This window comes from Ovis canadensis, chromosome 14 (assembly GCF_042477335.2).
Source record: "Ovis canadensis isolate MfBH-ARS-UI-01 breed Bighorn chromosome 14, ARS-UI_OviCan_v2, whole genome shotgun sequence".
Lineage (NCBI taxonomy): Eukaryota > Metazoa > Chordata > Mammalia > Artiodactyla > Bovidae > Ovis > Ovis canadensis.
The window spans coordinates 77,282,765-77,296,771 of NC_091258.1; the positions used below are offsets into that span (position 1 = coordinate 77,282,765).

A 14,007-nucleotide genomic window follows, 5' to 3' on the forward strand; every position below is an offset into this window, starting at 1 on the left:
ATTGATATCTATAGGACATTTCACCCCAAAACAACGAATTTCACCTTTTTTTCAAGTGCTCATGGAACCTTCTCCAGGATAGATCACATCCTGGGCCATAAATCTAAACTTGATAAATTCAAAAAAATCGAAATCATTCCAAGCATCTTTTCTGACCATAATGCATTAAGATTAGATCTCAATTACAGGAGAAAAACTATTAAAAATTCCAACATATGGAGGTTGAACAACACACTTCTGAATAACCAACAAATCACAGAAGAAATCAAAAAAAGAAATCAAAATATGCATAGAAACTAATGAAAATGAAAACACAACAACCCAAAACCTGTGGGACACTATAAAAGCAGTGCTAAGAGGAAAGTTCATAGCAATACAGGCATACCTCAAGAAGCAAGAAAAAAGTCAAATAAACAACCTAACTCTACAACTAAAGCAACTAGAAAAGGAAGAGTTGGAGAACCCCAGAGTGAGTAGAAGGAAAGAAATCTTAAAAATTAGGGCAGAAATAAATGCAAAAGAAACAAAAGAGACCATAGCAAAAATCAACAAAGCCAAAAGCTGGTTCTTTGAAAGGATAAATAAAATTGACAAACCATTAGCCAGACTCATCAAGAAGCAAAGAGAGAAAAATCAAATCAATAAAATTAGAAATGAAAATGGAGAGATCACAACAGACAACACAGAAATACAAAGGATCATAAGAGACTACTATCAGCAGTTGTATGCCAATAAAATGGACAATGTGGAAGAAATGGACAAATTCTTAGAAAAGTACAATTTTCCAAAACTGAACCAGGAAGAAATCGAAAATCTTAACAGACCCATCACAAGCACGGAAATTGATACTGTAATCAGAAATCTTCCAGCAAACAAAAGCCCAGGTCCAGATGGCTTCACAGCTGAATTCTACCAAAAATTTCGAGAAGAGCTAACACCTATCCTACTCAAACTCTTCCAGAAAATTGCAGAGGAAGGTAAACTTCCAAACTCATTCTATGAGGCCACCATCACCCTAATACCAAAACCTGACAAAGATGTCACAAAAAAAGAAAACTACAGGCCAATATCTCTGATGAACATAGATGCAAAAATCCTCAACAAAATTCTAGCAATCAGAATCCAACAACACATTAAAAAGATCATACACCATGACCAAGTGGGCTTTATCCCAGGGATGCAAGGATTCTTCAATATCCGCAAATCAATCAATGTAATTCACCACATTAACAAATTGAAAAATAAAAACCATATGATTATCTCAATAGATGCAGAGAAGGCCTTTGACAAAATTCAACATCCATTTATGATAAAAACTCTCCAGAAAGCAGGAATAGAAGGAACATATCTCAACATAATAAAAGCTATCTATGACAAACCCACAGCAAACATTATCCTCAATGGTGAAAAATTGAAAGCATTTCCCCTAAAGTCAGGAACAAGACAAGGGTGTCCACTTTCACCGCTACTATTCAACATAGTTCTGGAAATTTTGGCTACAGCAATCAGAGCAGAAAAAGAAATAAAAGGAATCCAAATTGGAAAAGAAGAAGTAAAACTCACTGTTTGCAGATGACATGATCCTCTACATGGAAAACCCTAAAGACTCCACCAGAAAATTACTAGAGCTAATCAATGAATATAGTAAAGTTGCAGGATATAAAATCAACACACAGAAATCCCTTGCATTCCTATACACGAATAATGAGAAAGTAGAAAAAGAAATTAAGGAAACAATTCCATTCACCATTGCAACGAAAAGAATAAAATACTTAGGAATATATCTACCTAAAGAAACTAAAGACCTATATATAGAAAACTATAAAACACTGATGAAAGAAATCAAAGAGGACACTAATAGATGGAGAAATATACCATGTTCATGGATTGGAAGAATCAATATAGTGAAAATGAGTATACTACCCAAAGCAATTTACAAATTCAATGCAATCCCTATCAAGCTACCAGGCACATTTTTCACAGAACTAGAACAAATAATTTCAAGATTTGTATGGAAATACAAAAAACCTCGAATAGCCAAAGCAATCTTGAGAAAGAAGAATGGAACTGGAGGAATCAACTTGCCTGACTTCAGGCTCTACTACAAAGCCACAGTCATCAAGACAGTATGGTACTGGCACAAAGACAGACATATAGATCAATGGAACAAAATAGAAAGCCCAGAGATAAATCCACACACATATGGACACCTTATCTTTGACAAAGGAGGCAAGAATATACAATGGAGTAAAGACAATCTCTTTAACAAGTGGTTCTGGGAAAACTGGTCAACCACTTGTAAAAGAATGAAACTAGATCACTTTCTAACACCGCACACAAAAATAAACTCAAAATGGATTAAAGATCTAAATGTAAGATCAGAAACTATAAAACTCCTAGAGGAGAACATAGGCAAAACACTCTCAGACATAAATCACAGCAGGATCCTCTATGATCCACCTCCCAGAATGCTGGAAATAAAAGCAAAAATAAACAAATGGGATCTAATTAAAATTAAAAGCTTCTGCACAACAAAGGAAAATATAAGCAAGGTGAAAAGACAGCCTTCGGAATGGGAGAAAATAATAGCAAATGAAGCAACTGACAAACAACTAATCTCAAAAATATACAAGCAACTTATGCAGCTCAACTCCAGAAAAATAAACGACCCAATCAAAAAATGGGCCAAAGAACTAAATAGACATTTCTCCAAAGAAGACATACGGATGGCTAACAAACACATGAAAAGATGCTCAACATCACTCATTATTAGAGAAATGCAAATCAAAACCACAATGAGGTACCACTTCACACCAGTCAGAATGGCTGCCATCCAAAAATCTGCAAGCAATAAATGCTGGTGAGGGTGTGGAGAAAAGGGAACCCTCCTACACTGTTGGTGGGAATGCAAACTAGTACAGCCACTATGGAGAACAGTGTGGAGATTCCTTAAAAAATTGCAAATAGAACTACCTTATGACCCAGCAATCCCACTTCTGGGCATACACACCGAGGAAACCAGAATTGAAAGAGACACATGTACCCCAATGTTCATCGCAGCACTGTTTATAATAGCCAGGACATGGAAACAACCTAGATGTCCATCAGCAGATGAATGGATAAGAAAGCTGTGGTACATATACACAATGGAGTATTACTCAGCCGTTAAAAAGAATTCATTTGAATCAGTTCTGATGAGATGGATGAAACTGGAGCCGATTATACAGAGTGAAGTAAGCCAGAAAGAAAAACACCAATACAGTATACTAACACATATATATGGAATTTAGGAAGATGGCAATGACGACCCTGTATGCAAGACAGGGAAAGAGACACAGATGTGTATAACAGACTTTTGGACTCAGAGGGAGAGGGAGAGGGTGGGATGATTTGGGAGAATGACATTCTAACATGTATACTATCATGTGAATTGAATCGCCAGTCGATGTCTGACGCAGGATGCAGCATGCTTGGGGCTGGTGCATGGGGATGACCCAGGAAGATGTTATGGGGAGGGAGGTGGGAGGGGGGTTCATGTTTGGGAATGCATGTAAGAATTAAAGATTTTAAAATTTTAAAAACTAAAAAACTAAAATATTTTATCTTAAAAAAAAAAAAAAAGAGTTCTTGGGCGGTTTAGTTCTAAGCCAGGAGAGACATCACACAAAAGGAGCTCAATGAGCAACTAAAGCTCCGTTAAGCTTGATCTTCACCCTACTTGCCAGCTCGGTTCACACCGAGGTCCTCATGGTGCTATACTCCTCAGCCCTCCACTTGGTTGAGCCAAGCCACATTGTGCCACCAGTTGATAACTTAAAAGGCACAAGATTCTCAAATCCTTGGCTTTGGTGAAAAGAGGCAAAAAGGACAAAACATGCAAATATTGATGGATGAGCAGAACACATGCAAAGCCTCCCTGGGGCAAGTGATCTCTCTGCAGGCCTCAGGGATCTGGCATGGACTGTCCAATAGAATTCTCTGTGGTGATGGGACGTTATAAATATCTGCTCTGTCCAGCACCATGGCACCTGGCCACATGACGCTACTGAGCACTTGAAATGTGGTGGGTGTGACTGAAGAACCGAATGCTCTACTTCATATACTTGTGAGTCATTGTCTGTAACATGTGGCTGGGTGACTACTTTATCAGTCAGTGTGGATCCAGACTAGGGGCATCTTGTTGTCCTGTTTCTACCCCTCGAACCCCAGCACCCTCAGGGCACATGGCTGGGAAAATGATGACGGGCCTCCCCGGATGGCTCAGTGGTAAAGAATCCGCCTGCCATTCAAGAGACATGAGAGACGAAGTTTCGATCCCTGTATCAAGAAGATCCCCTCGAGAAGGGAATGGCAACCCACTGCAGAATTCTTGCCTGGAGAATCCCATGCACAGAGGAGTCTAGCGAGCTACACACCAGCCATGGGGTCACAAAGAGTCACACATGACTGAATCGCCATAACATGCAGACACGCAGCCTCATGTGGCAAGTGGCACCACACTGGATATCTCAAACAGAATATACTTCATCTTTCTTTGGCCAACTTGCATTGCTTTTATTATTCTTTCATGGAAAGCATTTGTTTTAAATATATCAGTGTGCACGTGTCAATCTTAAACTTCCAATCCATCTCTCACCGCATCCTTCCCCTCTGTAACTCTAAGTTTGTTCTCTAAGTCTACAGGTTGGTTTCTGTCTTGAAAACAAGTTAATTTTTGTAAACTATTACTGAACTGAGGTTTTTTTCATTGGCTTTCTTTTATTTTTTAAACTGAATAATTTGAAGACTCAACTTGCAAATTTTTATGCTTTTCTGGAATTTTCAAAAAAGCAAGATGGTCATGGTAACCTACCCTGTATGTGCAATTGATTGGAATAACTTCTCCCTAAATGTTACATAGTTAAAATAGAGTACTAGAATAGCCAGGGGATTACTAAGAGGTGGTGGGATTTTTGAAGATGATCCTATAACTCTTGGACTCTGCTCTTATCTTCAGAGCTGCTGGGCTGCTTTGGAAGAAGAGGAGTGCCACGGAGGAACCCCTTTAGAAAAAGATGCAGCTCTTCAATTTATAACTCTGTGTGCTCAAAGAATGGGGCCTGGTCAGGGTCAGCATGGACTTGGTTTACATCGAATTCCTCATACACACTAGTCTCGGTGAAGAGGTGCATGGGGCTCAGGGGGGTGGGAGTGAACACTCCCTCAGAGGGTCTTGTGGTTCAAGTGGACGAATATCACATCCTTCACTGATTGGTGCTGAGAGGAAGGAGATGTGAATCATGGAATGAGATGTGATCTTCGACGGCTGGAGCATGGGGCATTGGAGGGGCTCGGGATATGACAAGGGTTTGGCTGGGAGGATCCACCTTGTCATTCACTGTTCTGTCTTCCTTGGGCTCTCCATCCGTGATGGCAACATCTGCGAATGGAAGAGACTCAAGGCTCTTGGGGTGGGGGTGATTCTTCTAGACCTCCATATCTTTGGTGGGGACATCAAAGCCAAAAAAGCAGGGGTGTGCCCCAGGTTGCTGAGTCAGTCTATTCCACTAAGTTAAAAAAAGAAAAAGAAAAAAACCATCCCATAAATAAATCCAGCCACTGACAGATTCTCTCAGGAATCTGTGCAAGCCCACAGAGCCCATCCTACATCTTCTGTTATGGACCATCCTCTAATGCCTATCAGCAGATTCCCAAGTTCATAAATAGGAGAAGAACAGATGGCTGTGGTTGAAAGGAAGAACAGGGCTTGGAATGTCCCTGGTGGCCCAGGGATTAAGAGTCAACCTTCCAGTTGAGAGAGTGTGGGTTCTATCCCTGGTGGGAGAACTGAGATCCCACATGCCTTGAAGCAACTATCCTCAATGCTGCAACTGCTGAGCCTGCCAGCTCTGGAGCCTTGAACTGCACCCCAGCACCACAATGAGGATCCCAAATGCTGCAGCTGAGACCTGATGCAGCTAATAAATTTACACATATTTTCATAAAAAGAACATGGTTCCACCTCTGGAAGATTTTCCCTCAGGGATTACAACACGAAATCAGTTTTTAACCTACAGGAAGTGAAAATGCCATTCTCTGCTATAAGCCCACCTCCCCCTGGGTCAGATGACGCTGTTCTTCCCTCCTTCAGACTTATGATTGTGGGTAGAACATCAGTGAGAGTTTGGCTCTTCATACTTTGTGGGTAAGCAGTGACAGACAACAACAGTGAGGAAGATGCTGGTATAGATGAAGGCTACGGAGAGCCTAAGGAGAAGGTGCAGCTGGCTGGAGTGGCCTTGAGGAAGCCGTGCTTCTGCCAACAAACCAACAGAAGAAGGTCTGGTTATCCGTTGCATACACCCTGCCCCTATACACAGGAGTTCTTGTATCCTGTGTCAAAGTGTGTCAGCAGCCCTCAACCTGATCAGCATGGTCTCCACTTCCCAGGAGGCACCAAAGCATCCAGGAGAGATGCTAGCAGTGGATGAAGTAAAGAGGCCATGGAAGACCAGCAGCGGTCTGAAACCAGGTCCCCCGGACTCCCATGCAGTTTTTCTCTGCTGCCGATATGAAAAGGCATGGTGCTTTTGCATGAATGGGGACCGCTTTAATCCTCCAAGTATTTTCCGCTCCATCCACATATGCCTGGAATGGAATCCTCAAAAAGACACAACACTTCTATTTCTGAACTGCGGAATGTTTAGTTCATAAAACACTAGCAGAGGAATAGCACATACTGAAGGTGCTCCCTAAAATCCTCCCCTTGCCCCCCAAAATCCTCCCCTTGCCCCCCATCCTCCCCCCAAAGATGCTCGTGGAGCGAGTGTGAGCAGCTTCCTTAAGCATGGGATCAAGTCACTCCGTCTCGCTTTGTTCGATGTAGAAATTCCCAGTCCCAGGGAATCAGAAACTCAGTGCCCCCTCTGGTTCTAATACAGACCATGACCTCAAATGCTAACATGACAGGGACTTTGAGGAGCCCAAAGTCACGGAGCTGGGAGGTGGTAGAATCAACATTCACATAAGAACGCTCTGTCTGCTCAGAAATTTGCTGAGATAGGAGACCGTCTTGCTTACCTTCTGTGGTGTGTGGATCCATGGTTGATGGGCAAGTACTTGTAGTGGATCCTAGGGGAGAAAAGGCAGAAGGGGTGAAGAGTAACCTTCCTCATACCCACTGAATGAGGACTATTCTTTCTGGAAGGTTGACCTCCTGCCTGTCCTCGACTCTGTCATCCCTCAGAGCACTGATGGGGGAGGGGGGTACTTCTGGTCCCTCCCCATGAATGCACTGAGTACACTCTCCATCCTGGAGACGGGATGGTGGAAGGAGACGGGAAGGATGTGCCTGGTGGTGAAAGGCAGCTGCAAGCTGGAGACATCCTCTCTGCTCCAGGAACGAGTGTCTGTGCTTCTTAGTTGGGAATCACCTGTGTGTCAGAGCTGCTTCTGGGAAAGCACTAACAGCAAGGAGCCAAGGCAATTTCTGATCTTCCCAAATCAGCCCAGCCTCTTCTCCTCCTGGGTCTACCCTGACACTTTTCTGTATTTGCCTGGATAGACAGGACTCTGCTGTGGAGCATCCATACAGGAGGTGGAAGAGGGCTGAGATGCCATCAACCATCTGTCTTCCTCTCTTTTTCTCACTGCCTCCATTTCTGCAGAAATGCTATGGTTCCCCTGACACCAACACGGAGCCCTTGAGATACAGCTCATGATACAGTAAGATGTTATGGAAAAACCCAAATGGACTATTTCCCCAGTGCAATCTCATTTACTATAGTGTAAAGCATGGGACTCTTCATCAGTTCTCAATGCAAGAATGCTGGAGTGGGTGGCCATTTCCTCCTCCAGGGGACCACCTTTAGTCAGGACTCTTCACTATGACCCATCTGTCTTAGGTGGCCCTGCACGACTGGCTCATAGCTTTACTGAAGTATGAAGGCCCCTTCACCACTACAAGGCTGTGATCCATGGAGGAGATCGTGAAGGAGAGGGAAGTCTGTCGTGCTGCAGTCCACAGTATCACAAAGAGTTGGGCACAACATAGCAACTGAACAGGAACAACAAGGCATGGGCCAGGAAGAAGTTCCTCACCTGTGACAGACAGGAACAGTGGGTCGCTGGAGTCTGACCACAAGTAGGGAGAACGAGTGAAGGAGCCGTAGCACCTGTAGACCCCGCTGTGGGCTGGGGTCCCAGGACCCAGAGGGAACTCTGCCTGGAGTGCTCCAAAGGGGCCCCACACCCCAGTGAGCGGGCGTCCAGGGTTTCCCCCATCCTTGAGCAGATGGAACTGGTCAAAGGCGCTCTCGGAGCTGCAGACCAAGGTCACGTTCTCTCCTGACCTCACCACGGGGCCTCCCTGGGCTGAGAGAGAGGGTTTCCTGAACAGACCTGGAAGGAAGAGACCTTGATCTCAGAGCACAAAGTAAGTCTAGTCCTAAATAGAGGACTAAAGCCCGAAGTGTGCAACAAGAGAGGCACTGCAGTGAGAAGGCTGCCCACCGCCAGGAGAGAAAGCCCCACAGTAAGGGACACCTGGCACAGGGAAAACTTCTGAAGTAACTCTAAATGTGAGGTGTTGTTTAAAATCATCTTGAACAAATTAATAATTTTTAAAATGGATTGTCATTTAATGTCCTTTTTAAAAGAAAGAGTATATATGTATATGAATAACTGAATCACTCTGTTGTACAACAGGAATTAACAACATCTTAAATCAACTAGACTTCAACAAATATAAATAAAAAATAAATGTAAAAAATCAAACATGTGCGGTTCTCTTGAAATAAATGGACCTTACTAACTACTGCTGGGACTATCAGAAAACGTGGCATTAGAACAATAGAAGAGATTATGGAGTGGAAATTGCCAGAATCTCATTCGATCTTAGACCATCTCTTTCTTGAGGGCATGTTCAGGGCTGCCCTGCCCACCCCCAGGGGCTGGAAGGAACTCCTCAGTGGGAGGGTGGAAGGGACCACTCCCCCCTCTTTGTGCAGAAGGATGAGTTAAACCACAAGGCTGAGCAACCTCAGGGTGTCGCCCTCCATCTCGATCACCCAGGGGCTGGACTGCAGGGGCGCCGGTACCACAGTGTGCTGCTGACAGGGGAAGGGAGCTCTGATGTGAAAGCGGGAAAACAACCCCTTAACCACCATCGGTGGCTGCCTGAGCGGGAACTGCCCGCATCCCTGCTCTAGTACATTTGTCTCCGTTGGTCGTTCTTTCACGTTCTTGCTCCTTCGCTCTGTCCTCGGCTGTGTCTTCCCCTTGGCACATGGCAGGGACTCTGTTCTCTTTGCCCTTCTGTGTTCACACCTCCTCTCGCTCTGCTTTGCTCCCTCTCCCGAGTTTGTGAGTGTCTCTGCACGCCTGTCATTCTCTCCTGGTACTGATGCTGGACTGAACACCAGACCTTCTGTGACACAGAGAGCAGAAGGGACTGGTCTGGCCACACTCACCTGTGATGATGATGTCCACGGGGTTGCTTGGGGCTGACCACTCATAGGGGGAGTGTCTGAGAAACCCATAGCATCTGTAGGTGCCCGCACTCGCCAAAGTCATGGGGCCAATGGGGAAGTCAGCTGGGGCATGCCCACCAGTGAACGTCTCTCCGTGTCTCTGGAAATGCCCTGTGCTGCTTTTTCTGTGCAGGATAAATTTGTCAAGCAGCATCGATGAGTGACAGTGGAGGGTCACATTCTCTCCTGCACGAACGAGGGGGCCTGGGTGGGCTGAGATGGAGGGTTTTGTGGACACACCTAGGAGCAAACAGCGTGTGAGCTTCAGTGAGTCACCCCACCTCGGCGCTTCCCCTGACATCTGAAGGTGGGAAAAATGTCCCCATGAAGCAGCAAAGCCAATTACCCTTCCTGTCTGTTCTGTTACATTTCCTTTAGCCTTGTTCTCGGGCTCTGGCTCATGCTTTTCTGTTTCTCTTTGCTCAAGACCTCCAGCCTCCTCTGTGTTTATTCTAAGCTCTTTAGCTGTTGGATCTGCTCTCAGCTTCGTGCATGCATATTTGGACACTTCAGCCTGTCCAACTCTGCTACCCCATGAACCATAGCCTGCCAGGCTCCTCTGTCCATAGCATTCTCCAGGAGAGAATACTGGTGTGGGTTGTCATGCTCTCAGCTTCATCCTGTCCCTAATATGTGTGGTGGGGAGCTGGGTGGTTCTGACGATGCATTCCCTGCCTCCATTCGCACTCATCTAGAATGTGAGTGATGACTGGCAGGAGATTGGAAAGGAGGTGGAGAAAAAAGGGAGTATTTCCCCATCTATGACCCCTGAATCATGCCTCTGGAGACATTCCTGGGACTCCTCCATGGGACTCCTGCTACTTCATATGGGATTACAGCTCCCTACTGGGTGGCCTGTGCTGGATCAGGGTCACTCCCCATCCTCCCTGGTGGCAGACAGGGGCAGCATCCTGTCTAACTAATGCCTAGGGAGGCTCCTCCTTCCTTTGCCAGAGCACCCCATCTATTCAACACCCTCAGTTTAAGCTCTCAGAGTGGGTTCTCTTTCCTGGGTCCTTCCTGACGGGAAATCCTGACTGAATCTTAGACCTCATAAGGAACTTGGAACTAGGATGGGATTGCCTGCATAGAAGGCTGGGCTGGACTCCTCCTACCTGTGACCACAATCTGCAGAGGCTCACTGTGTCTGGATAACCCGAGGAGAGACTTGGAGAATCCGGAACATGTGTAGGACCCGGCATGTTCTCTGGTCACCGGGCCAAGGGTGAAGGGGTTAAAATGATTTCCATGGAGCTCGGGCAAACTGGCCCCATCTGTTTTGAACAGTCTGAATGTCTTCAGTGGAGAACGGAAGTGACAGTGAAGAGTCACAGTCTGTCCTAAGGGAACCATGGGGCTTGGCCAGGCTGATAAAGAGGGCTTGTCATGTTCACCTAGGAGAGAAGGAGTCACAGGTTTTGAGAGGAAAATAGGAACATTCCCCTCTCCCCACTGGTCTTGTTACAGTGCTTCCCCTTCAATTCTTCCAAGGCACCAACCCTAAAGTGCATCACCATGATACTCAAGGACACCTGGGGCTTGGGGACAGACAGACACAGTCAACCCAGGACAGACATCACGGAGATTCTGAGAATATGATTCTCAGCAGTGATTCTTATCAGGAGAAGAACACCTTGGGTTGACAAAATGTTGAAAACTCTCTCAAAACACAAAACACTGGGGATTCCTGGGTGGTCCAGTCATTAGGACTCAGCAATTTTTCTGCCAAGGGCCCAGGATGAATCCCTAATCATGGAACTGAGATTCTGCATGCTGTACGATGCAGGAAAAAGAAACACCACCAAAAAACTGATGCATGGAAAAGAAATGAGAGGGCTTCCCTGTTGGATTTGTTGTAGCTCAAATGGTAAAGAAACTTCCTGCAATGCAGGAGAGCAGGGTTCAGTCCCCAGGTAGGAAAGATCCCCTGGAGAAGGAAATGGTAACCCCTCCAGTATTCTTGCCTGGAGAATTACAAGGACAGAGGAGCCTGGTGAGCTACAGTCCATGGGGTAGCAAAAATTCAGACACGACTGAGTAACTAACAGTAACAGAGGTAACAAGTGAAAAAGCCGCTTGACTGAAAAGGAGGAAATAAAGCTGGAACCTGGCTCCTCTGTTAGCTAACCGACATCAAATGTGTGACAAGGTCCAGGTGGCCCTGCCTGAGGAGCAGACCCTTCCCTGGGCTCAGGTCCAGCCGGCATCCAGCAGATCCTGTTGTTAAGGGCCAGCTGGAGATGCCATGAGCCAGCTTGTAGGGGAGGGTCTGTGGGCTGCAGCCTCTTGCTCCCTTCTCGTGATAGAAATGGCACTCACTGGGCCTAGCTCCCAGCTCCCAGACTTCACACTGTGCCTTCAGTTCCAGAGTCCAGAGCTGGGCTAACCTCTGGGGATAGTGAAGATGAGTATCAAGGCCAATAGGAGGATCTGGGATCCACAGGCATGCAGCTCTCACTGTACTGACAGGGGTCTCACCCTAGTCCCCCTGTGTCCTCTGGATCAACCGCTACTGCTCTGCTCAACAGACAAATAAGGGATAGGGAGGACTCACCCATAGCTGCCCAGATCCTCAGACTCACACAGAATCCTAGAAGGAAAAGCACGTCAGAGATGGCTTGTCCTGATGGACCCCGCACTCTTTGCACCCTCATGCAGGGAACCTGGTCAGTGGTGTGAAGGCCTCCTAATTTCCACCGTATCCCTCTCCAACCAGGTCTTTCTGGACTCACCGAGACTCAGGAGACTGAGGAATCTGGGGCACATGGCTCTGCTTCTGTGAGACAGGAGGCAGAACTGAGCAAACCTGACAGAGTCACAGGATGCAGAAGCGGTCAGTGTTGTTGGTACAGTCAGCCTGGTTCATGTCACATGGGAAGATGGCCAGCCTCTTCTCACACCAGGGATGGAAGTCTGACCTGAGCCGCATCACAGAGCACGCCTCATGACCCAATCGTCACTTTTTGTTTCTCTAAACACTGTAAGCATAACAGGATTCGAACAGATCTTGCTGCCTTTAGGAAGTAGTAACTGTGCTTCAGTATCTACCATGCAGGATGCTTTTCCCAAGCTCATGATAAATCTCATTCACCTTAACTCTTCACAGAAGAGAAACCACATGTTCCCACCTGGTATGTCAGGCTCAGTGCAGGTTACCAATTAAAGACTTATTAATAGAGACTTTGATTCTGCATTCTTATGGAGGACCAGACATGCATATTATGGCTCTTTGAAAATATGAAAAAATTTTCCATTGTAACATATGCAATCAAGGAACTAACTGTGTTAGTTTCAGGTGTACAGCAAAGTGTTTCAGTTATACAGATACATGCATCTTCTGCTTTTCAAATTCTTTTCCCACTTAGGTATTTACAGAATGTTAAGTAGAATTCTCTGTTTTATACAGTAGGTCCTTGTTGGTCATCCATTAAAATATAGCCGGGTGTATATGTCAATCCCAAACTTCCAATCTAACCTTCCCCTGACACTATCCCCCCTGGTAACCGTAAGTTCATTATCTGTGAGTCTGTTTTGTAAATAAGCTTATTTTCTTAGATGTTACAAATAAGTGATATCATGTGATATTTGTCTTTCTCTGACTCTTCGTCATCTGAAATTATTTCGTGACTGACTCTCTGTGTGTCTCTCTTTGTCCCTTTCCAATCCAAGGACCACACATGTACACAAAGATAATGTGTCTGAAGATTACTGTGGTGTTATTTTGGGAGGGGGAATTGTTCTGCCTGAAAAGGTGGACCACCTTGCTTCCTAGATACTCAGAGGAACACAAAATATATCAAGTAGATACTTCCAAGCTCCAGCATGCTTGAGTGAGGGGCGTGTCCACATAATCAACTCCAAATTGGGACAAAATGGCCCAGCTGTTTCAGGAGGCCAAGGGCAGACATATACCCAGTTCAGCTGTTGTTCATAGACAGGAAAGAACCTCAGTAAGGGCAGTGATTCCACACCATTGTGCTGGGGGTGGGGGTCATTAACATTAGTGATGCTCCCTAAGTAATAAGTCAGGTCTCCTCTTGATCATTATGTATGTAATGGAGTAACAGTACAGCCACCCTTCTTAAAATGTCCTTTTATTTACATATGGAAACTCTGTTTTGACTTTTTTTGAGGAAATGTCATACTGTTTTCCACAGTGGCTGCACCAGTTTCCACTCCCCCAACAGTGTAAGAGGGTTTCCCTCTTATCCACACCCTCTCCAGCATCTGTTATTCATCAAGTGTCTAATGATGGCCATTCTGATCGGTCTGAGGTGGTACCTCCTTGTAGTGCTGATTTGCTTTCTCTACTAATTAGCAATGCTGAGCATCTTTTCATATGCCTGTTTGCCATCTGCATACATTCTTTTAAGCCACAGATATCAACTGTGAGAGTGATGTCTATGGATTTTGTCTAAAATGAACGACACCTCTGCTAAAGTCTCATGAATGTCCTCTGAGTCCAGCCTCACATTGTTTGTCAAGGGACAGAGTGATG

At 45.3% G+C, this 14,007-nt stretch overlaps 1 protein-coding gene across 1 annotated transcript; it reads right to left on the reverse strand.

Annotated features, from left to right (window-relative positions):
- Positions 1-4,529: 4,529 nt before the first annotated feature.
- Positions 4,530-12,359, reverse strand: LOC138419306 (putative killer cell immunoglobulin-like receptor like protein KIR3DP1). Its single transcript, XM_069552025.1, has 7 exons — positions 12,242-12,359; positions 12,064-12,099; positions 10,625-10,903; positions 9,450-9,749; positions 8,080-8,379; positions 7,060-7,110; positions 4,530-6,295 (listed from the first exon to the last, which is right to left on the reverse strand). Exons 1-7 carry the CDS (start codon positions 12,273-12,275, stop codon positions 6,153-6,155), a joined length of 1,143 nt encoding a protein of 380 aa, XP_069408126.1. The 5' UTR covers positions 12,276-12,359; the 3' UTR covers positions 4,530-6,152.
- Positions 12,360-14,007: the final 1,648 nt, after the last annotated feature.